Here is a 25,179-nt window from a genome sequence, read left to right on the forward strand (position 1 = left end):
GAGATAGGAAAGGGCCATTTGTTCACATCTGTGGTATCAAAATGCTGCTGGGGATTTAGGGTTAGTTAGGGGAAGCGTTAGTACTATTTCTGAGTCACCCCAGGCTCCGAGGTGATGGGCGTGATGATGGAATCGCTACGCTAGGCAGTTCTACCTGGGGAAGGGGCAGGCTGCGCAGGGTAAGGGATCCAACTAACCTCCTTCCACTTCATTTCCTCCTGAAAGCTGACAACTATCTTAACATGCCTGCCTCCTTCCTTCCGAGCCGAGCATTCACCAGCGTCATCCAGCAACATGTCTGCGAATGGAAAACATCGACAGCCTTAGGCACATGGGACAGCAAAGCCGGCCTCCCGACACCCCCGCTGCTGGTCGGCACAGCAGCAGGACAGACCAGGTGTCGCCGTGCAGGGGCAGGGGGATGGGGGTGGGGACAGGGGAGGGGCAGAATGGAGAATGCAACCACAGAAACCAACAGCAGGCCAACCAAGGAGCCAGCGGGCTGACGATGTACCCTGCCGAATGGAAGTGCGAGGGAGACTCAACCAGAACGATAGCAAGAGCAGCCTCATGGATAAGAAATCAAAAGCGTCAGCCTCGGTAGGCTTACAAAGAAAACCTAGATGGCGCTCGCTAATTATCCAGCCAGCCTGGAATCCAGCCCCAAGGTAGGAAGGTCATAAACCAAGCCATCATCCCAAGTGGGACCAGTTACCATGAGGGGGTGGTAGGCAGCATACAGCTTGCAGGTCAGCCTCTTAAAATGGATCAAACAGAACTCAGCATGGTGGGCGAGGGGATCCAAGCTCACGACTTGGAGATCTCAGGGCGCTGGAGCAAAGCATGACAGCAGTCTAACGGCTGGGCTCATGTTGGTAGCAGACGCACACCCACATACACACCCACACACAGACACACACCCTAAGCGCACACACGCCTCTGCTTCTCCATGTGATCTGCTGATCTGCTCATCTCGGGGCTCCTGCTTAGAGACCACAGGGCCAACTGCAGGCCCTGTGACACCACTCACCCAGGCTGCTGGACTCGGCGAGGTTCAGGCTGTGCTGGGAGAGCCCCAGGGACTGCCTGGGGGAGGCGGACAGGGACACCTGGGAGGGCGCCCGGCTGCAGCCACTGCCTTGGGACTCTGACTTCAGCCGGTCATTCTCAGCCTTCAGCTTCTCTATTTCACTCTGTGAAGGGGAAGGCAGAAACTCACTTACTGGGCGGATATTCTGTGACCAAGTCTTTTCTGGAGGAGGAATTTGAAAGTTCTCTGCAGGGATCAACCGTGCATCCTGGCCGAGGCAGAGTAAGTTACACCCTCAGAGACATTGTTCAATGTGGTTCCTTTGCTGTACAAAGAAGGCCTCTCTGGCAGGGAAAGGTTTGAGAGCTGGCCTTCTTTGACAAAGACCTCAGAAATATTTCCCAGAGTATGGGTGGTACGTGGAAGAATTCGTATCTAAGAAGTCTGAAAACCTCTGGACTTGACTTCTCAGAGCCTTTAATGAGCTGGCATGCATTATGAATCTGAGAGGTGCAGCATCTCTCAAACAAATCTGATCAAAGAGCTTTCTTTTCACAGAGCCTCTGGTGGAATGAGTGTTCCACGGAACCTCCCTCTGGGAAACACTGCTCTCCAGTTGAGGTCCGATTTGGTAGAACCCGCAGTGGGTCTTTTACCCTGTATTTGTGAAGGACCTACTGTGTGTTAAGCACTGGTGCTCACACATCCAGAGGAGGGGATGCAGAAGAGACAGCTCAGAAGACCCAGATGCCTTCGGTCTGCATCAGAAGGTGAGAGGAGCCGGGGACAGAACAACTCTACAGGGACCCAGAAGAGGGCACCGCGCTAATACTCCCAGCTGCAGGACTCGAAGGGCTTGGCAGAGGAAGAGGCGTCAGGCTGAGCCTTGGGCGAAGTGTCCAACCCGGAAGTGCAGAAGGCTGTCCCGCGGGGGGTGGGAGCGTGGCAGGAACAGCTCCTCCCCTGCAGCCTGGGGCTCCGTGTTGCCCCCCGCTCTCACCTGCATCCTGTTCATGGCCTCCCGCAGCTGGTCCAGCTGGTGGGCAGAGCTGAGGGCTTCCAGGCGAATGTCGGTCAGCTTCATCTCCTTGTCTCTCAGCTCATTCCGGAGCTGCATGACCGTCTCGGCTTCGCTGTCCATGCACTCCGAAATGCTGGGGAAAGAGGAGTGTTGCTGACCAAGGCAGCTCTGAGTGCAGCTCCTCTGAGTCGCCCCCGACCACTACTCCATCATCAGGTTTGTTCAGGAGTAATCGTGTATAAAAGGGGCTTCCCTGGTGGCTCAGACGGCAAAGGACCCTGTAAATCCAACTCCCTGGTGCTTCCCGGAAGGGAAAGTGCAAGTTGCTCAGTTGTCTCCAACTCTTTGCAACCCCATGGTCTACACATGGAATTCTCCAGGCCAGAATACTGGAGTGGGTAGCCTTTCCCTTCTCCAGGGGATCTTCCCAACCCAGGGATCGAACCCAGGTCTCCCGCATTGCAGGTGGATTCTTTACCAGCTGAGCCGCCAGGGAAGCCCAAGAACACTGGAATGGGTGGCCTATCCCTTCTCCAGCGGATCTTCCTGACCCAGGAATCGACCCGGGGTCTCCTGCATTGCAGGCGGATTCTTTACCAGCTGAGCTATGAAGGAAGCTTCCTGGAAGTGACAATAGCAAAAGCACCTGAAATTCACAGATTTCATTGCTTCTCTACACTATTTCTTTGCAGAGTTCCGGCAGTCTGAATGGTACACCCTTTAGCCAAATTCCCTTGGTTCAGGGATAAATGGGAGCCGGCCAAAGAGAATAGTAACTTGGGGGTTTGACACCCTCTGTGACGTATACACAGCTGGGTCCCTATAATGACACTATATAGCCCTTGATATCAAAACCTACTCAAAGAAACAAGGTCAACTATCTGTTTTAAAGATTAGACACTCCAAGTGCAGATAGCTGAGGGTGATTTTTATTTGCCAAAAAGGGGAAAAAACTAACAGATACAGGTGGGCGATGTTAGTCTGTCTCTAGTCATGTTCTAAAGCCCATGCCTTTAAAGGTGTTCAGAGAGAGAAACATTCTGTCATTCCCCCACCCCACACTGCTTAATAAGCCCATGGCAAGGAAGAAAAACATCTCAGGTCGTTAGCAGAGAGGACGGTATGACATGAAAACCAAAATTTTATCTGAAAACATGAAACACTGTGGTGAGACATCCCATCCCGGCTAGACACCAGATCAGGGGACTGTGGGACCCTGTGAGTCCCTCTGTTTTAAGAGAGGTCCTTCCAGGCTGGATTCCTTATTTGATTACTGAGGTCTGTCCTTCTGCTACCTGGCAAGTCAGCACAAACTGGAAGATCATAAGAGTAGTGATGAACTGCAATGTTAGAAAAGACAGCTCAATTTAGAAAGGTTCTGTTGATTTCAATAATAGGAGCTGAGGTGCGGGGTGATCCAGAAGAGAAAGCTTGGACATTTCTTGGAGCGAAAACAAAAAAGAAAGAAAGACAAAAAGAAGTCCAAGTTCAAAAGTCACAAAGCTGAAGCTGATTATCTCTGAATGACATGGTGAGCATGTGGTCTGCAGAAATAATCATGTAAGCCCTCTCTCCGGGACCCAAGCACTGGATGTGAGGTCAAACCAAACCTGACCTGTGAACCCGGGAGAGGGAGTGGACATGTTAATTGCCAAAGGAGACCCGTGATCACTGTTAAAAGAGATGCAACTGTATTTTGGGGACAGAAAGGACTAGAAGAAAAATTTAACACGTGAACGGGAAAATCTTTTTGTGGTTGTTTTCTTGACCTGCACCCTGAACTGTTTTGAGAGATACGAAACCACCTCCTATTTTAAAAAGTTGTCAGTAGCCAATAAAACTTCACTTCAAAATCTTCTGAGACCTCCAACAGACCCTTGAAAATCTCCTAAAGATTCCCGTTTCATATCTGTGAGAAACAGATTTGGGGCCAACAGATTTAGGACTAAGACAGATTTGGGTTAGAGAGACAGTAATGTCTTTAGAAATCATAACCTCCCTCCGCCCACTGCCACCCTCTCCCAGCTCTCTTTGACTGTGGTTTGTAGGGTTTAACTATATAGTCACATATATATAATATACATATATTTTTTTTTGGTTTGGGAGGTTTTCAAGGGGAACTTGGAAAAACTGCTTCATTCTTGAGAGAGGACTATGGTTTCCTGGTTTAAATGGAGTGTAAAGTCTGAACAAAATTCCACTGTGACACTCTGGTCTTAGCCAAACCCTGTATCATCCAAACTCGAAGATTCCAGGTCACTGCAAAGAACAGTCGGCTTTGGTTCACACTGTCTATCTGTTACATGGCAAGGCATTTTGCTCCAGTCTCCTTCACATGGTCTGTGCTTTTCCCCAGAAAGCTTTCTCAGCAGAGAGAGACAACATTTCCTTGGCACCCGCTTTGTGGAATTTATCACATGCATTACTCTGTGAAACTTGACCACACAATGACTTTACAAAGGGAAGCAAACTAAAAGGGAGAAAGTCTGTTCCGGGTAACCCTACCGAGAGTTCAAGGACCCCCCCATGAGCCCCCACTCCACCGCCCCCAAATCGGTCACTTCTCAGAAACACAGCATGGCAAGACTGCCCAGGAGGGGTGAACTACAACTCAGAGATGATGCTGAAAACGAGCCCCAACTAAGAGTCAGTCCCTGTGCCTACTGCTCACGCCAGACTTTTCCCCTGGTTCCTGATGCCCTAGATTTCGGCTGTGTCATCGATAATCACTCCCTACATGACTGCTGACTCCTCTAGGACCGGGGTTCTCATCTGTTGCATCTGATCACACTGACCCCCACATAACAGCTACTGAATGCACGGACCACTGCCCTGGGCATCTGCAGTGTACTATTTAATGTACTACGTATACTTCAACTTCAGAAAGAGGTGCTACAGGTATCTCTGTTTTAAGAAGAGGGAGGCTGAGGCATAAAGAAATTGACATGCCTATTAACGATGCCAGAAGCACAAAGAAATCTGGTGGGTCTGCTTAACCCCAGGGCCATGCTCCAGAACTATATCCTGCAGGCACTCAACATACACTCGTCCCCTCCGTGAACCGCTTACTAAAGCAACCTGATATTAATTTTTCCTACTCTGCCCCTAACACTTAATGCCAGCATGTTCCTGCTGTCTTGCCCAGAAAGCAGGGCTGGGGGTGTACCTAATTTTACACACCCCAAGTGTGGGAAACGCTGCCTTCCCACATGGCCATTCCTTCCACCCACGTCGTAGGAACTTTCCCGAGCTCCGACTCTCTGCCTTTGGTATCTTCTTTGAACGCCCTCTCATGTCTAGATCTGCACATTCTTACAAACCCTTCAAGGCTGGAAAGAACCACTTGCTCTCTGCCCATCCTTTGGAAAACCAGACCCAAAACAAACATCTCCAGTGTGTGCGGATGCTGTGGAATGTCAGGAAAGGGCTACCGAGCCAAGAGTGGGCCCCGCCCGGTCCCTCTGGGGAAAGGTGGTTTGGGTTTGGAGGGAGCGCTCTGGCTCTGGGCTCTGGGAGCCCTACAGGCTGAGTGCATCACTGCCACCCTCGTCTCAAAGCACTTGGCCGCCTGGCAGCTTCTGGGCCCAGTTACTCCTCCCACCTCCAAAGGGACTCTTCTCCCTGCCCCTGGGTTTCCACTCTCCCTGACTGCTCTACTTTCTCTTCCTGAGCATCAAATATCAGAGAGTCCCAGAACTCAGTCCTAGTGCCTCTGCCTCTCCCCCATGTCTATTCAATTCCTTAGAGGATCCCTCCAGTTTCCCAGCTTTTGAACCACCTGTGAGCTCATATTACCCAAATCTCGACCTCCAGGAACTCCAGGCTGGCTGGCCTCTCCACAGGGATGTCTTCTGGGCATCTCAAACCTCACACGGTCAAACCACAGCTCTTGGTCCCCTCCTGGCCCAGAGTGTGTCTCCCACCCATCCCAGAAACAATACCTCCACACCCCCAAGTCCTCAAGGTGCAAATCTAGGAATATTCAATATTTCTTCTTCTCTTCCCTCCATATGCCCCATCACCAGATGCTATCAGCTTTCCTTTTGTAATATATTCTAAATCCACCCAGGACTCACCATTAGCATCAATTACTTATTCCACCTAATATCTGAATGCTCCCCAAACCAAAAGGGTCCCTAACTACATGGAGCTTCGCCTGAAGCCTGGAGAATTGGGGCAAAGGAGAAATAACCAAGGAGATGCTCCATAACAGGTGGTGATATCTGCAATGGAGAAAAAATAAAACATGGAAGGGGACGGTTGGGAGTGCTGGCTGGTGGTGGATGTGGTTTCATGCAAGGTGCCTAGGCCAAGCAGCTTGTGCCAGGCAGAGGGCACAGATAGGGCAAAGGCCCTGGGACGGTGACTGTGAGTGGCGAGTTCAAAGAACAGAAAATAGGCCAGAGCTCCTGGGGGTGGCGGGGGCTGGGGAGTGAGGGGACTGTGTTGTCAGCCTCTGCTGCGGTCGCCCTCCTCACGCTCCACTTGTGAGACGCTAATTCAGACGATCTCACGTTCCTGCTGAAAACTCTCCAAGGCCTACCCATCACACGGGAAGTCAGATGCAAACTCACTTCAGCTTCAAAGTCCCACATGTTCTAGACTGGTGCTGCCTCTTCCCACCACTTTCCACGTGCCCACGATGCAGCAGTCACGCTGGCCCTACCCAGCTTTCTCAGACACACCAGGCCTGGTTCCAGGTTCCCCCAGGAGAGCTGCCCTGCTCGCTGGGAGGCGGAGTCAGCCACGTGTTCACTGAGGTCCCCCACCCCCACCCCACGGGGCACACTTATTTCCCTTCTCCCCTCCCAGGTCATAAGCCCTGCTCAGTGGTCAACGGGAAGAGGCCCAGTCCATCACGGCCGCCCGCAGGATTCCCACTCTGTCCCCTCCCTGCCTGCTGGCTGGACACACAGAGGACACGGGTCCACAGGACAGCAGGCCGCCTACTCACGAGGGATATCTGTGCTAGGTCTGGGGGGAAGCAGCGATCAACAGCCACGGGTGAAGCCTCTGAGCTTTGGGACTGAATCTGTCAAAGTGTTACCAACAAGAACTAACCAGGGATCTCCTGGCACACAGATCTTGGCTGGAACATCACCTCCTCAGAGGGGCCTTTCTGGGCCACCCTGTCTGCAGCTGCTGTCAAGGTACTCTGCATCCCAACACACTGTTTCAGTTCCCAGCATGAACCCTTAGCACTGTCTGATTCTTCTCATTTATCCAACTTTATGAGTTTAACAACCATCTCTCCCCAACATATGTGGTCTACAACGGAGTGGGGACTTGACTCTTATACACTGTTGTCGCCGGAGCCAAGAACGGCGCCTGGCACAGAGTAGACCCCAGGAGTGGAATCAGCTCCATTGTGTCATGTCCCCACGGGCCCTAGTCCCCAGGGGTGGGAATCGGGTTAACATCCTCTTTGATGTCTCCAGAACCATCTCGAACAGTGTCCTGCTCACACAGGCTGACAAATGAAAAGCCTGTATCAATCCATAAAGAACAGATGAGGGGTCTCCTATTCTTCTGGTCAGGAAACAACTGGACTGGGATGCTCTGGGATGACGGCAGGTAGGCCACGGGCAGCTGGCCGTTTATTTACCTCCCAAGCACCCTGCCGGTCAGACGGGACTCGTGCTCCAGAGAACTGGTTTAACCCTCACGCCAGCACCCAGGGCGCTGGGCAGGAGCTGCAGTCCAGCCCTCAGTGCTCCTCTCCCACCCGCTATTCGGGCTTACACCTTTGCCCAGAACGAATGTGCCCATTCTTGCCGTTCTTCCCAGGGCATCCCCCACAGAAGAGGAGCCGCTGATTTATGTAAAATGGAGACCGTGCTTCACTGGAGGGTGGGTTCATAAATAAAAGTCAGGACCCTAAACTCTGCCTCCTCACTCCCACTGCCTGTCTTCTGTGTGGTCTGAGCAGGCGATGGGCTAGTCCTGGCTCACCCTCTCACCTGCATTCCCTGCACCCATCTGGTGAGCTGGACTTGGGATGCTGGTGCAAGCCGCTGTGTTCTGTCGGTGGGCGGGCTGGCTGAGTGGGCTTGGGGGTGGCCCCACAGCCCTGGCCTCCTGAGACAGGAAGGAGGCGGCCCTGCATGCACGGGATCTGATCGCCCCCCCCAACGAGAATCCAGTGATGTAAATGGAACTCATCCCACTTTCACCAGTGAGGGAACTGAGGTGTCTACCACCCCACTCCCCTGTCCAACCCTAGCTGCTGGCTGATCTGACCCCAGACGCAGTGGTCCTCTTCTCCCAAGCGCTGTCTCATCTCATGGGAACTGCCCTTGCAGCCCACTGGAGCTCTGGTTCTTCTTCCACTTCTTGCCTGGTGATACTAAAGGCTCTGATGGAACTTAGTCCTTTGCGGCAGGGGCAATCTCTCTCACTCACTGCTGCAGGGAGTCAGCTGAACTGCCTTCTGAGCAGATACCCAGGTCCCTGCCTGTCTGTCCCAAGCCATTCCTGACCGAGCTTCTTGCCTCCAGAGTCTGGGTCTTGTGTTTTGAGATGGGGCACAGGACTGTCTCCCTGCGCGCTGATGGAACAATGCCAGTGGGTGCTCGGTGGAAACCATGGGCGCTTAGCTGGGCAAGAGCAGATGACTCTTCCTTTCTATATAACTCGGTGTCAAGGGGAACGGTACCTAAGCCAAGGCCAAGTGAACAATCGCCTGTCTCACTCAAACACCTGTGTTCCCAAAGAGCTCTGTTCAAACTGACTCACTCACAAGCAACGGGGAGAGTTCAGGGTGTTGAATCATGCTAAGAAATATAGAACCCTTTGGTAAAGAGAATGGTCATTGAATCACTCTATTTTTTAAACTTCTAGCTTTTGAGTGCTGATCTTAGAGAAAGAGTCAACACTAAATTTTAACTCAAGAAGAAAAGGGTAATCTCTCTCAGCCCTGCCACCCAAATGAACCAGAATATCACCCCAAACTGCCAACACTTATACCATCGTCTCCCCAACAGAGCATACTGGCTGCAGCTTTTCACATTTACCTATTTGTTCAATGCTTAGGACAGGATAAGGAGACAACCACTGTCTCAATTTGAGAGAGAAATGAAAACAGAGGTTAAGCCACTTGCCCAAGACCAGCCAGCTAATTATCCACACCGATGCCAGCAGAACAAAAAACTTTCTAGTCCCGAAACATGGAAAGAACATGCAGAGTCCCAGGAACGCAAGACACAAAGGACCCCAAGGAGCAGACAGCGTAACAAGACTCCTAGCCATTCCTGTTAAAGAGAGCTCTCAGGGGCCAAAGATGACCAAAGCGACCCCAGCAGACAGACTTACAGAGAATTGGAGTGAGAGTTTCGCAGCAGGGGAGTGGAGCCCGTGGATCCATTGTGCGGTAGCTTCGGTGAGGAAGGCAGAGAAGAATCCGTCATCTCCTCAATGTCTGAATGGGAGGACGCCGACTTGGGGGACTTCTTCTTCCCGAAGGCTTGCTTGAAGGAGCTGCGTAACTGAATACACAAGACTGTCAGGCTGGCAGAGGCCGGGCCCACCCCTCAGGCCTCAGCAAACAGACATGCAGAAGAGCAAATTACTTCTCCCGCGCTCTCCTCCCGGCCATGGAAAAGGTCCCCCACAGCTCTCTTGAATCAGTGCATTAAGGGAAGAAGAGTTATCTGGTGTTGACAGCTCAGGGGACTGGTCCTGCGGGTGACATTCCATGCCTACTCTTGGGTCAAAACTAGATGCCAACAGCAAGACAGAGCCTGGCTCAGCAGATGATGTGGGGAGGAGGTGGTGACGTAGCAACAAAGCGGGGTGCTCAGACATGGTGACGGATGCGGGTGAGGTTAGTCATGTCAATGGATGGGTTAGCTTGGTATCTGATATTCACGTGGGTCTTGCTTACCTCATTGACCTGCCAGAGAAAACGCAAGCAAAAATGGGGAAGGGGGAGGAAAAAAGACACATTTTTAACAGAGAAAGCCAGAGACAGGGAAAGCTTCGGACTTTTCAGACATGGCATGGCTCATAATAAACACCATACAGAGAGGAGGTGTCTGGTAGGACCAGCGATCTTTCAAAGCTTAAGAGCTATCTTCTCCAATTATGGAAGGAGAGGAAGAGTATGTCTGGAGGTGCCTACAATCTAAGCTCTACAGGCTGCTTTGTTTGGCTGAAATGACAGCCCCATCTTCCTACACTCCTCATTCTTTCCCACCTCTAATCAGTCATCTGTAAGTCTTTTTTTTCTTTTTTAAGCATGACTTTTTTTCTCGGCAAGGGTAGCTTCATTGCTGTACCTGTCCTAACAGGGCTGCATAGCTCTCTGACATATGTACTTAGGAGCTCCTACTGTCCTTCTGAACACATAATAAAAGCAGAAAATTAGCCATGTTGCTCCTTGCTCCAAAAAAAAAATGATATTTTAAAGAAATGTATTAACCATATTGGGAAAAAGGAACTGGTATATCACAAATTCCCCAAACCATGAAATGGATCTGAAAATTCTGAGAACATAAAAAAATTAAAAGTATGATGTTTTCTCTGAAAGCCATAAGCACATACTTTTCTAGGACCAAAAAATACAGCTTCATCTTGAAAACATTCTTTTAGAAAGTAAATTTCTTCTTCTAAATGTTTTTTTTTTTTTTCCTTCTGAAAACACATTCTGGGAGTTTCCGTAACCACTGTGAAATTCAGAAAATGGGCCGTTCAGAAATAATAAGAATTTTCTCCTCTCAAAGTTTCACCCATAACAAACTGCACATCCAGCTTGTGGTCAAGTCTGGATCCCATTTCTCTTCCATTTCCTACTTCCAGTTGTATTTCCAGAGAGTAGTCAGAGAAACAGAAGGATCTGTACACATCAACCTAAATCCTTGCTCAACCTCTGGTAAGATGCCAGATAAAGGAGGAGCATACAAAGATCAGACAACATTGACCTTTGGGATTAACTGAGGATGTTAATTGTCCATCCTCCCCAGTGGCACTGATAACCAAAAGCTGTCTTTAAAACTTTTAAGTTTTATTTCCTTAATTAAGGAAAAAGGATAGTCACATTTTTTCATAGAAAATAATTCTCTCATCACTCTGATAATCAAATCAGACCATATTTAGCAACAGCATATTAGAAACAAAACACGAGTTAATTTTACTTAAGTCACAGCAAATGAGTCGACTAAAAGCCATCAGTAATGCAAGGAAAGATTTAATCAGAAAGATGAGAGAATCACCCGGAACTGGCCTTTCCGCTTGCCTCCAATGCAAGTCATCGATGACCAAAATGACTAAATCCTCAACTCCTCCATCACTGCACCTCGCCACCCATCCAAGATAACACAGAATGAATGAGAAGTGTATGGAATGAATGCGGACACCGAAGCTACTATGAACACATGATGCTGTGAGCATTGACAACGGGGCTCTGTGAGTCCTGGCCAAGTTCAGATCAACCCGGGTGTCCCCGCACTGAAGCTGGGAGCAGTGAATGTCATTCAGAACTCCACAGCCGGTCAGCAGAACTGAAAATTGAGTGGGGAGAGGACAGTGGCATTTTCCATGAAGAATGGGAAAAATTGTTCAAGAGGCCATTGTATAGGAAGTCGAGCAGCCGGAGGGAATTAGGAAACACGGAGAAACACTATGTGGGAGACTGCCTCTATTAAATTTGCTGTTTTGAGTTATGACCTCTGCCCCCCTCCCAATTCAGAACCACTCACTAATTGCTGACAACCACTTCGTGAAACTTTTACTTTCAGCAAAGGGTCAAAGATATTTCAAAGACAAGGGTGGGTGATTTAATGCTCTCATAGGCAATCATGTAAATAAGTAGATAAGGACTATGGTTAACGATGGGATGGCCAGCAATACACACTCCAAAAAATACTTTGGAACTAAGGGAAAAAAACCACTTAATAGTAACCCTGGTCTAGTATCTGGAACTTTGTGGCCAGCCTATGATGAGGAAGAAATGACGCACATGAAATGAAAGACGCGTGCTTTACATAAAGTCTCGTGAGACAGTAAAACTACAAGGAGGTGGTTATTTCATAAATCCTAGTGCTTGGCTGAGCACAGTACTGACTTTAGTAGAAACCTGTCCACAAGCCCCTTCACTGGATTGACTCCCAAGGGTCTACGTTGTGAAGTTAAGAGCTTCATATCTGGGGCACACTGTTTCCGAGATCAACTCTGTTACTCACCCAGTTCTTCCTCTTCTTCTTCTTTGAATCGGTCTCTACGTTGCTGCCCACACTGGAGTGGCTGGTGGCGCTATTGATGCTCGAGACGCTGTCGGACGAGTGCTGCCTGCGGATGCGGAGGTCTGCGGCCTGGGAGGTTCCGTTCCCTGCAGACCCAAGATCCAAGACGTCAGGAGCTGCTGACTTTGCCCCTTCCTCTACCCCAGGATTTACACCCAAATTGACACACCCAAGGACTAGCAGCTATCTCCCATTAGACCTCACCTGCTGTTCCCGGATGCTGGCTTTAACGTCCTTGAGTAGGTGGGGGCCATGGCCTCTTTGATCAGTTAAAGGAGAACTCTCATTGAGCCCAACAGAAGTCAGGGGAGGCTCAGGGAGAACTCCCCCACACCTGCTCTCTTGAGCTTTAGACACGACAATGTGTCCCCGAGTTGCAGCAACAGTCAATTGTGTTGTGAGCACCCCCTCCTTGGCTCTCTCTGCTCCTGCTCCAGCTTTCTCATGCCCTTGGATGGACATGCCATGCCCACGTCCTTTCACCGCCTGACAGCTACTATTCTTTCTTCCTGGGATGCTCTTCTCCCTCTGTTTGGCCTGGCCAGCTCTTATCAATCCTTCTCACGTCACCCCTAGCCTCACTTTTCCAGGAGGCTTGCCATCTGAGCTGACAGTGGTACCAGAAATAACATCGCCCCCAAAAGCAGTGAGACCAAAATAAACCTTGCAGACCATGTTCCCTATAAGCACAAGATACCAACAGCCCTGTCTTTAGAGTACTGGTTTCAGGGGCAGACGTGGGTTCTCGTCCCATTTCTGTTATATTCAGTGACCTAAGGATGCGAACATCGGCTCTAAAACTCAATATTCCCCTCAGTACAATGTGGAGGGAGGACCAGCATTGCCCTCATAAGCATGGTGTGGACAGAAAACGGGTTAATGAAATCATTCAAATACTGAGCGTAGTGCTTAGAATACAATGAATGTTCATAAGTGTCAGTTCTATCACCTATCAGTACTCTTCATTTCATTTTTGATGTAACTCCTCAGGCCCACATTTTTCCCCACCACCCCAAGCAACATACATAAGGACAAAGCAATTCCTTCCAAAATGTTTCCTGGGACAAATGAGGGTGAACCCATTTCAGGGGGCCCCACATCAGTAGGCACAGTACCAAAGAATAGCAAGGAGAGATAAGAAAGCTTTCTTAAGTGAACAATGCAAAGAAATAGAGGAAAACAGTAGAATGGGAAAGACTAGAGATCTCTCCAAGAAAATTAGAGATACCAAGGGTACATTTATGCAAAGATAGGCACAATAAAGGACAGAAATGATATGGACCTAACAGAAGCAGGAGATATTAAGAGGTAGCAAGACTACACAGAACTACACAAAAAAGACCTTCATGACCCAGATAACCATGATGGTGTGATCACTCACATAGAGCCAGACATTCTGGAACGCGAAGTCAAGTGGGCCATAGGAAGCATCACTACAAGCAAAGCAAGCGGAGGTGATGAAATAAATTCCAGCTGAGTTATTGCGAATTCTAAAAGATGATGATGTGAAAGTGCAGCACTCAATATGCCAGAAAATTTAGAAAACTCAGCAGTGGCCACAGGACTGGAAAAGGTCAGTTTTCATTCCAATCCCAAAGAAAGGCGATGCCAAAGAATGCTCAAACTACCGCACAATTGAGCTCATTTCACATGGTAGCAAAATAATGCTCAAAATCCTTCAAGCTAGGCTTCAACAGTATGTGAACCAAGAACTTCCAGATGTACAAGCTGGATTTAGGAAAGGCAGAGGAATCAGAGATCAAATTGCCAACATCTGCTGGATCATAGAAAAAGCAAGAGAATTCCAGAAAAACATCTGCTTCAATGACTATGCTAAAGTCTTTGACTGTGTAGATTACAACAAACTGTAGAAAAGTGTTAAAGAGATGAGAATACCAGACCACCTGACCTGCCTCCTGAGAAATCTGTATGCAGATCAAGAAGCAACAATTAGAATAGGACATGGAACAACAGACTGATTCAAAATTGGGAAAGCAATATGTGAAGGCTGTATATTGTCACCCTGTTTATTTAACTTATATGCAGAATACATCATGCAAAATGCCCGGCTAGACGAAGCACAAGCTGGAATTAAGATTGGTAGGAGAAATATCGATAATCTCAGATATGCAGATGACACCACCCTTATGGCAGAAAGTGAAGAGGAACTGAAGAGCCTCTTGATGAAAGTGAAAGAAGACAGTGAAAAAGCTGACTTAAAACTCAACATAAAAAAAAAGAAGATCATGGCATCTGGTCCCATCACGTCATGGCAAATAGATGGGAAAACAATGGAAACAGTGACAGACTTTATTTTCTTGAGCTCCAAAATCACTGCAGACGGTGACTGCAGTCAAGAAATTAAAAGACACTTGCTCCTTGGAAGAAAAGCAATGACAAACCTAGACAGTGTATTAAAAAGCAGAGCCATTACTTTGCTGACAAAGGTCCATATAATCAAAGTTATGGTTTTTCCAGTCGTCATGTATAGATGTGAGAGTTGGACAATAAAAAAAGGCTGAGTGCCAAAGAACTAATGCCTTCGAACTGTGGTGCTAGAGAAGACTCTTGAGATTCCCTTGGACAGCAAGGAGATCAAACCAGTCAATCCTAAAGAGAATTAGTCTTGAATATTCATTGGAAGGACTAATGCTGAAGCTCTAATCCTTTGGCCACCTGATGCAAAGAGCCAACTCATTGGAAAAGACCCTGATGCTGGGAAAGATTGAGGGCAGGAGGAGAAGGGGACAACAGAGGATGAGATGGTTGGAATGCATCACTGACTCAATGGACAGGAGCTTGAGCAAACTCCAGGAGATAGTAAATAAAGGACAGGGAAGCCTGGCGTGCTGCAGTCCATGGGGTCACAAAGAGTCGAACAGGACTGAGCAACTAACAACAACATGTCAGTCTGTAAATATCAAAGCATTAGTGAAATCGAGGCTGTGAAATACTCTGATACTTGGTCAATAGAGACACATCCTTTTCCACTTTGAGATATATCAGAGAAGAGGACAAACCAACAGCTCTCTTCCTAGAAGCCATAATTAACTGGATGAAATGTCTTCTAAGACCTGTCCAACTGACACAAGACTCCCGCCCTCTGGAAGGGCGGTGTCTGGAAGGGAGATTGCATCACATGCTGTCAGGGGAGGTCTCCTAAGGGCAGGTGGGTTGCCAGACTGAGAGCTGTGTCTCTTGCTTACCTTTGCAGTTGAGCTCCGGGGTGTTAATTACTCCATTAATGGCAGCCTGGGCAGCTGCGTTCTGTTTCTTCAGCAACTCAATGGTTTTTCTTAACTCATTCAGTTCTGAATCCTGAGGAACAGAAAAAAAGACCAGTCATCCCCAAATCATTCTGTACTGAGTTCCACTGAAGTCAACTTAGCATCAGCTTAGAGAGGAGAGAATGAAGGAGCCACAGGAAACCTTTGTCACAAACATTAGCCTGGATCAGTTTTCAACAGGCGTTTGTGAGCACAGGAAAGCCAAGAGGACTAAGATCTGTCGCCAGTGCAGTTACCACCACTCACTCCAAGTCATATTTTCACTCAATAAATTCTGTTCCTTCAGATTCAATTCCAGTAGTCCAATAAGTACACTACAATCTATACAATTTCCTGGAATAAAACAGGATCATGTATTTAGGTTTCTTAATTCTAAGCAGGGAGGGAAGAAGTTCCTGTTTTACCTTCTGCTCAGCCGTCATGGTTAAGCTCTGGAGCCTGATGGTCATGTTTCCAAGACTCTGCTCAAAGGCTGCCACGAGGTGAGCCTAGAGGGGAAAGACACATTTCCCTGCAGTTACATTATCTTGCAAGGTTTGCTGTTGCTGTTTAGTTGCTAGCTCGTGTCCAACTCTTTGCGACCCCATGGACTATAGCCTGTCAGGCTCCTCTGTCTATGGACTTTTTCCAGGCAAGAGTACTGGAGCAAGTTGCCATTTCCTCCTCCAAGCGGTCTTCCTGACCCAGGGATCAAACCCATGTCTCCTGTTTGGCAGGCTGATTCTTTACCACTGAGCCAGCTGGGAAACCCACCTTGCAAGGCAGGCATGCCTAAAGGGTGCTGGGTCTTAAAGACGGAAATCTCAATGGGGCCACGTGGGTGAGCCCCTGTCGACTTCTTCAGCCTCTTGAGCACCCACTCCCCACCACTCTCTGGGATCTGGTTACTCTAGCCTTTCACGTTCTCCAATGTCCCGTGCCTCTTCCCACCTCAGGGCCTTTCTGCGTATTTTCCCCTCTGCCCGGAATGCCCTTTCCCTCGCTGCCTTCCCAGCTGATTTTTACACATACTTCTCGAGGGAGAGCTCAGCACATGTCTTCATGAGACCCCCAGATTGGGCTACTTCCCTCCGATTCACTCACACAAGCAACTGGTCTGCTGTGTACTTTGTGGGATCACAGTCAACACACACACACACTTGTGATCACTAATTTACGCCGGTCTCTACTGCAATGCAGGATACCTTTCGTTCCCCAGGCACCAGGCTCGCAGTAGAGGCTCATGTTGGGCATGTTTACAGAATGGACGAACAAAGTGGGTGGCAGATGTTGCCTGTTATAATCCTGGTTAATAAAAAGCCACCGAAAGGCCCATCTGCTACCACCTCAGAGGACGTTCCCCCTGGAGTGAGGACCTTCCCTGGGGCTCCCCTCCACTTTTATATATCTCTGTAGAAGACAGCATCAGACACGCCATTATCCTATATTACAAAGATAGCTTTAAAAATGCTGCCAATTATAGTTGAAATATGCATCCAATTTTCAGAGATGTTAGAAACACGAAAAAAAAGATGTGTGTCTTAGAATTAAGAGATGTGATGTTTCCTTGTCTGCCCCTTTCTCTGCAACCCTCTTTAAGAGCAAGATGCAACTCTGTGTCCCAACACTAAACCTTCTTCCACAGAGCAGCAGGTGAGAGGGCAGTGAGCTGACTGAGGATCCTGATAATATTGTTAAAACCAAGGATAAAGAATGGATAAGTCATCTAACCCTGCAGGCCTCAGCTTCTTCATCTATAAAATGGGAGCCGTATCTATGTTCCTCCCAGGGTGATTCTGAGCACGGAGTGAAACCATGTGGTTGAAAATGATCTATAAGCTGTTAAGGAATTGCAAAACACAGGCATGACTAGACACTGCGGCAAACAAAGGGGTTTGGGAACAGATATTCTGAGAACACAGGTGTAGAGATGAAGAAAAAGTTCAAGGAGTGGGGTGGGTAGATATACAGAAGGTCACAGGAGGAACCAGAAGGACCAGCAAGGTACCTGAGTCTTGGGAGAAGTGAGACCTGATGGTTCTGGAAAGTTCTCGAGACAAACATGATAGATGCATAGAGTGAAGAAGAAAAGGGTGGGAGAGCAGCCATCACCCTGGGCTATAAGGAGGGTCAGCAGATATTTCTGATTAGGGAGGAGAAATTTGAGGAGTGGGAGGCCTCTGTTACTGGACTTCATGAAACAGGGAGACTCTAGGATCAACTGTTGAGCCTCTTTCCCATTGGCTGTAGGAACTGGCAGGGAACAGGGGTACTTGTGATACAAATGTTAAATGGACTGACCGGCTTCTTTCTGATTGCATGCCCTCTCTTATGAAAAACTGAGAAAATGCCTTTGCATTTTAAAATAAAGTGATATGCTTTAGTCTGCCCTGGAGAATATGGCAGGACAAAAGCCAACCAAATTGGAGACAGTCACATAGTAAATGAAGCCAGGGCATGGAGGTGAACAACTTGACTGCTACCCTTGCACTTCAAAGGAATGACAAGGTCAAATTTAAATGACCAAATAAATGAATTTCCATTTATTTCTATTCCTCGTTTGATTGCTACCCAAGATTATATTTGTGGGCATGAAAACTTTCTATTCATTTAAAAACAAAAGCAAAACCCTGACCCCACAAAGACTGCTTATCAAGAGAGTGTTTTTGCAAACTCAAGAAGAAACCACATGTGCTCCAAAGAACCAGAGGATCGCATTTTGCTGGTGACCAAAAGGACTGAGTCATGATCTCAATTATGAAAACACGGGCCAAGAGGCTGGTTCAGAGCCGCACAACAGCCTTCTCAGCAAGCAGCATTCTCACATTCCCAGGGAAAACAAACACAAGTGGTATAAAAACACCCAGAGAAGGTGGCTTTGAGTAGTTTGTCTAGAAAAAACAAACATGGCTTGGCCTGCAAGAAAGATGGCAGACAGTAAAACACGTTAACACTGCCGGTGGTGTGTGGCAAGACTAAATATTTACTTTAAAACAATATGGGATTCAGTGGCTTTTATGAAGAGCAAAACAGATTTGTGAAATAATAGTAATGTGAGGGATCTCACTCTTACTCTTCTGGACCAGATAGGAGAGTTCCAAATCGCCCAACGAAAGGTCCCTTGGGGGCAGCATGAGGTGATTGGAGGAATTAATCAAGTTCATTGATAAATAAATGACTATTTTTCAATTAGTAAGGGGCAGTCATGGATAGCTATAGTTCTTAATAAGGGCAGTGGTTCCAAATAACCTGCTGTCAAACCTCATGTGTTTCAAGGAGACCCCTGGCTCGCTGGTTCTGGATTCAAAGGCATGCATCTAATTATTGAGATGAAGACTCTAAACCTCAAATTTCAGATCTAACATCAATTTCTGATCTTTTTTTTTTTTTTTGTATTTATTTATTTATTTGGCTTCACCAGGTCTTAGTTGCAGCGTGCAAGATCTAGTTTGGTTTCCTGACCGGGGATTGAACCTGGGCCCCCTGCATTGGGAGCATGGAGGCTTAGCCACTGGACCACCAGGGAAGTTCCAAGTTTCTGATCTTTTAGGATACAGTAATAGAGGAAAAAGTTAAGAAAATAAAGAAGGATTAAAAAAACACACAGTAGTCTAGTATACTAGCAGTTTTGGGGAAAAAAAAAAAGCAAAAGATTTCCAGAAACGTAAGAGAGCGCAGGAGAATGAATAGTTCAGAGTAGTTAGCAATTACTGAGCCTATAATTAAGGTCAAGCATTCTGCTAGGTACTTCATGTGCAGACTTTAAAATGAAATGGAAAGTTTCCTCGAGTAGACTCAGGCTCAAACCGGGAATTACATGGGCAAAAGCTCCAGATATTTACTAATTATGGTCCTGGTCCAAGGAAGGCAAGTTTTTTGCTTTTCATTTTAACAGCATGCTGGGATCACACAGATGGCTTTCTGACAGGCTCACACTCACGATCTACGGTCCCCGGCTGGCTGTGCGCTCCCAAGCAGGAAGCCCTGCCTCTGAGGCATCTCAGCACCTTCCAAAACCTCAGGCTCTGCCTCTGAGCCGCAGCCCTCAGACTCACGGCCCTGCGGCAGGGTACCTTTACTGACTGGTCTGATGTGGTAGGAGATCTCTGCCTCCACTCTGACCCCGCAAATCCCGTAACCACACCACAGGAAGTGAACTTAACCACCTAACAGATGCATGTGCTCATGATGTGGCCTGACCCTTGCTTTTCTTCGATGCTGCCCTCATTCCCATTTCCTTCTCCCTTCCACCCCAGCCCTCTTCCCCCACATCCACGCCATAGATTCTAATCACACTGAGCTTTTTACAGTTTCCAAATGCGGCAACATCTTCACCTTGGGCTTTTGCACAAATTCTCTCTTTGGTTAGAATGCTGTCTGTCCCATGCATCCTCCCCTACCCAGCAACCACAAGATGTAACCTCCTCCAGGAAGCCTTTCCTGACTTCTCCCAGCCCCATCAAAACTGATCTAGGCGTTCCTCCTAGGTATTCCCACAACCATCCCCCTTTATTGCAATCATAACAGCTATCATGTCATAGCAAAACTGTTTTGTCTCTCTGCTGTTCCGCAGAAAGAACACTAAGATGACAGTGATTATGTTTGCTTTGCTGTTGAACCCACAGTGCCCGGGGCATAGTTGGCACTTAAACAGTTGCTGAATTGAATGCCGGTTGGCAGTGCCTCCTGAACACGTAATTGTGTATATTATATAATAATTACAGAGCAGTCAGCCATTTATTGTGGAGTCTTAGATTTTCTTCTTCTTTTTTTTAAAAGATGAAAATTTCCAGAAAGAGAAAGGAAAATAAACTCTTCTGAGCACTTAATCTATTCCAGGTACTGATCACATGACGCCCCTGAGAGGTAAGTGTTATCATCTCCCAGCACACTGAGGCGCAAAGGCACGCTCAGAAGTGAGAGATTCTGTCCAAACCACAGAGCCAAGTGTCAGAGCTGACGCTCACACCCTCGATACTAAAGCCTGTGTCTCTTTCGTTACACCACTCTGCCTCTATAATGCTCAGAGGCAGCAATGGCTACTGCTCTGGGTCTATACTCACATTTGCTGTCAGCTGGGTGGTCAAAGCAGAAACTTTTTCTTGGGAGGCATCCAGTTCCCGCCGTAGTTTGCGAATCTAAAGATGACAAGGGACGGAGTTACTTGCTTTGGCAGTCCACTTCCAGGACGAGCTGGGAGAAAGAACTGACCATAGTGAAAGACGAAAATCCAACAAGCAAAGTTCCTTACCTCTGACTGGCATTTTTCTTCTGGCTGTAAAGAAAAACACAGAAGAAATTAGACCACTTGAGGAACAACTGGAGGGCCATGTTTGGACACTTGCTGCAGTCTTAAAGATTTATTAGTTTCTCTTCCAATGGACTTCTCTAAATAAACCGATTCAATTCATGTGACCAATCAGAAAGGCCAAATATAAATAATGTATTCTTTTGGGAAATTAGGAAGAATTAGGAAATACTCTAGCTATGTTGGTTGTGAGGAGCCCCCTGCTCCCATGTGAAGATGACGACAGGGAGAAGGGGTTATGAGAAGGGATAAGCCAGGGGAAGAGTTGCCAGATTTAGCAAATTAAAAAAAAGAAAGAAAAAGAACAGGGCATCCAGTTAGATTTTTTTTTTTCTTTTAGTTTAAGTATGTTCCATGCAACAGTGAGAACACACTTATACTAAAAAATTATTTGTTGTCCATCTGAATTTCAAATTTAACTGGGCATTCTATATTTATGGCAACCCACTCCAGTATTCCTGCCTGGAGAATCCCATGGATGGAGGAGCCTGGCAGGCTACAGTCCATGGGGTTGCAAAGAGTCGGACATGACTGAGTGACTTCACTCACTCACTTATATTTAGTCTGGCAATCCTACCTGGGAGGCAGGGAGGACAGCTCATAGGCTAATTCTGCCCCATTTTATCCCTCCCTCTCATCTCCCTAGGGCACTGAAGCAGAAACAGCAGCAGAGCAGGAAGGTTACAGAAGTGAAGGGGACTGGGAGGCCCCATCAGCCAGCCTGGTGACTCCCTAGCTTATAAGAAGGAAGATGGCCGGCACGTTCCTGCTGCTCCATCTGGAGGCCCTCGTTACCTGTGACCCTGGGGAGTAAGGACGAAGCCTGTAGACTCTCTTACTGGAAAAACCTTCCACCCGGGGCCCTGGGTCTGTGGTGACACAGCAATCGACCAGCCAGAGACTACAAACTACTTATCTCTTCCCATAGGGGGAGCCCACGTGGGCTGGGGGGAACCTATTGCAGGCGGAACCATTCTTTCTCTCTTCTGGAGTTCCTGTAGGGGCCCATATTAAGAAGAAACCCACAACCTCCAACATACACTTTCTTGGAAATGTTGGAAGTGTCCAATGGCCTTCTCTCCACACCAAACCATTTGTACCTCCTTGGGGTGGAGCAGCCAGGTAGGTGAGGGAAGATCAGTAAAGACTCTATTTTGTCCTGACTCCTCTATGTGTGTCCTAATCCAGTTCACTAGTGGCAAACCCATTACTTTGAAAGATCAGCATCTGACTCTGGTGTCTCCTCCTCTCAGTCAGAACGCAGAGGGGTCCTGCAGTTCCCAATACCCGTCAGCTGGGACAAGAGGGTAACTGGTCTGACCGCCCCTCACACCTTGCTCTTCACTTGTGATCTTGCCCCAGAAGGCCCTCTCTCCAGGCTGATTCCTAACAGCAGAAACTAATTTTTAGGTACACTGTGACCAAGTTAGTTAATCCTTGCAGTAACTCCACAAAGTAGGGTGGTATTCCTTTTGAGGTTCAGAGAGGTTAGGTATCTTGCCTAAAGTCACACAGCTGGACAATCTCCTTATCTAAGACATGCGTTCAGAAGGTTGGGAGATGTCCTCACTGCTTACTCTTCCCTCTCTGATACTACTCAGCCATCCCTCTTTATCTGTCTGTCTGCCTGTCCATCAATTCATCCCCACCGCCACTACCTATCAAATATTTATTGATTTCCAACTACGTGTCAAGCACCATTTTAATAATCTGGGATACAGCTATGAACATGACCAAGACCCTCATATCTCATGTTGCTTACATTCTGGTAATAATAAGTAGCATTTTATTAAACACTTACTATATGGCAAAGGCAGTTCCAAGCACTTGACATTTATTATTCATTGAATCCTCATAACAACCCTTTGAGAAGGTACTAATATAATTTGCCCATGGTGACAGCTGATAAGTGGTAGAACTGGGATTGGATCCAAGGCAGTCTGGCTCCAGAGCCTATGATCTTAACCAGCACATACTCCTGACTCTTTGACTGCAGTGACATTCTCCTGGAGGCCTTCCAGAAATAAGTCCCTGGCTTCTGAGTCTGATCCAAAGGAGAAAAGTGAATAGTGATAACGTCACAGCTATCTAACATTTAGGAGGCGAGTGGGAGGTCTGTTAGCAGGCTGAGCCATCCACAGAGAACCAGCCCTATTTCTAAGCACTTCTATCAGCAGGACTAATGCTCTTTACTCAGGCTGCTACCACTGTCTATCCCTGGGCCCACCTGTCTCCGGGGCTGGGCCCAGGGTTCTCAACAGCAACCTGGAGAAATTGTGCGTTTTGTATCTTGCCCCCAGCTGCTGCCGCACTTCTGCACATCTGGGAACTCTGAGTGAAGCTCTGGGCCTCGGAGCTTCCACTGGGCAGTTCCCCCGGGAACTCAGCTGCTGCTCCCTACTGACCAAGAAAGCAAGTTTGATGCCAGATGTGCCCTCCGCAATTTTTTTCTATTCCGAGAGCTGGCCATGACCTCTCCACGGCATCTGTTTAGCGTCAGGCTGTCTTTTCTTTGTAATTAAAATTACAGGCAAATTTCTGCCAAAATGAACATTCTTGAGTATCTAAGAATTACAGAGATTTCGGGAGTGGGGGGAGAGAAAGCATCTTATCACCCAATAAGAGCCTTTAAAACACTGGGGTATTAAACAGACCCTTTGGTCTGAGTTGGTGGCAACATAAGAGACTCCAAAGACCTCTTTCTAGACAATAAATATGAACTTGTTTACCTTAACATTTGCAAAGGCGCCTAAGCATCTATTTCAGAATTTCATCATCATCAAGGAGCTAATAATAGATAAGGGACCACACACCACTGTTTGGTGGTAGCAGCCTGGTCAGACTTGACATTTTCCTTGGAATGAGCATCCCACTCCATTAATGAAAACATTCAAAGGTTAGACTATTTTTTTTTAAAGTCTGCAAAAGCAACTTATATTCTCAGAGAAGGCTCATGTAAAGGACAGTACATGGGAATCCTTGACTCACTGACCTCAGACCACCTGGCCTAGCTCCCTGAGGCCAAGGGTAATATGTAGAATAAGGAGGTAATTTGTCCAAAGTCATACAGTAAGGGAAAAAACTAGGAGTAGGCTTCAGGTCTCTTGCTATCCAGATAAACATGGAATTTAAAGGTATTAGTATTATTAGGGCTTTGGTAATTTGTGAATTTACATCAACTCAGAAAGGACAATTTCAAATTTCATGAAAACACCAGCTTCAAGTCCACACACCAGAGCAAGAGTTACCGATGGAGAGCCTGTGGCTGCAAGAACTCCCCGGGGTTGGCATGAATGGCACGAAGAGGAAGCAGCCGGGAACTGCATGTGATAGCTTCCTGCCACCGAATTCTTACAGGTGAAGAGCTCCTGTCCTTTCCCTCTGAGGCTGGCTGATGCAGGCCAGCCCCCAATTGTTGCTTTTCTGCGTGAAAAACGTGTGGACAGGAAACCCTGGGAACTGCCTGGGAAAATTTGGGGCTTGGGCACTGAAATGTCTGCTGCGGCAACACCGTACCAACCCTGCGGAACTTGAGTCCCACGTCCCCGCCCCGTACCTTCCATGACTCTGGATTCTGCTTTCCGCAGCAGGATCCTCTCCCCACCTAAACCATGTCCTCAGGGCTCAGCCCAGAGCCCGGCATGTACTTGGTACCAGTAAATACTGTGGAGGAAGTGACTCTAGGTCTGCAAGTATCCCCTCTGGTACCCACGTCACAGAGCTTCATTCTACAGGGGGGGACTCGGAGGCCTCAACTGCTGACAGTTAGAAGGCCATCCTTGTGCTTTCCTGGATAAAGGCTTGAATGACTCCTTCCCAAAGTCACTATATATAAAGCCTTTAGGATGACAGCCCAGACTCTGATAACATTTCAGACAAGTTGACATAGCAGAGGCAAGAGGTTATTTTGGAGCTGGAGAGACAAGGTGGTAGGAACAGAAGAGAATGTTTCTAGGTCCTTCAGCTCAGACCACGTCAATAACCGCTGAAGTCTGTCTGCTTGGTATACGCCCAAGAAGGAACAGTCAGGCCCTAGGCTCTTTACCGTGATTCTGGGATGGCCTTTAACTTACAAGGGGCTATCTACAGTTTGTGCCACAACATGGCCCAGATACCTGGCATTACCAAAAACTGAGTTATTAAAACATCTGTCCTTCATGGAATGAAGGGTTAAAGAACCCCCGGTTTCCAATTAATCAAGTGTTTTTTTCCTTATATGCACTCCCGAATGAAAGTTTTTAGGATAAATAGTTATGCACATAGCTATAGAAAGCATCCCGAATAAATCCAGTACTATACTTGGTTACATGTGGCTT

General features: G+C 47.6%; 1 protein-coding gene across 2 annotated transcripts in view; it reads right to left on the minus strand.

Moving 5' to 3' along the window:
- The window catches only part of NAV2 (neuron navigator 2), a 418,592-nt gene that overhangs the window by 27,068 nt on the left and 366,345 nt on the right, over positions 1 to 25,179 (minus strand). For both annotated transcript variants that reach the window (XM_065937242.1, XM_065937241.1), the window contains 9 exons: positions 20,807 to 20,830; positions 20,619 to 20,693; positions 15,981 to 16,064; positions 15,496 to 15,607; positions 12,230 to 12,375; positions 9,363 to 9,535; positions 2,031 to 2,184; positions 1,031 to 1,193; positions 198 to 298 (listed from right to left, as the gene is read on the minus strand). In XM_065937242.1, coding sequence (XP_065793314.1) covers positions 198 to 298; positions 1,031 to 1,193; positions 2,031 to 2,184; positions 9,363 to 9,535; positions 12,230 to 12,375; positions 15,496 to 15,607; positions 15,981 to 16,064; positions 20,619 to 20,693; positions 20,807 to 20,830 — 1,032 coding nt within the window. The remainder of the gene's footprint in view (positions 1 to 197; positions 299 to 1,030; positions 1,194 to 2,030; positions 2,185 to 9,362; positions 9,536 to 12,229; positions 12,376 to 15,495; positions 15,608 to 15,980; positions 16,065 to 20,618; positions 20,694 to 20,806; positions 20,831 to 25,179) is intronic.

This window comes from Muntiacus reevesi, chromosome 5 (genome assembly GCF_963930625.1).
Source record: "Muntiacus reevesi chromosome 5, mMunRee1.1, whole genome shotgun sequence".
In the NCBI taxonomy this organism is placed as follows: domain Eukaryota; kingdom Metazoa; phylum Chordata; class Mammalia; order Artiodactyla; family Cervidae; genus Muntiacus; species Muntiacus reevesi.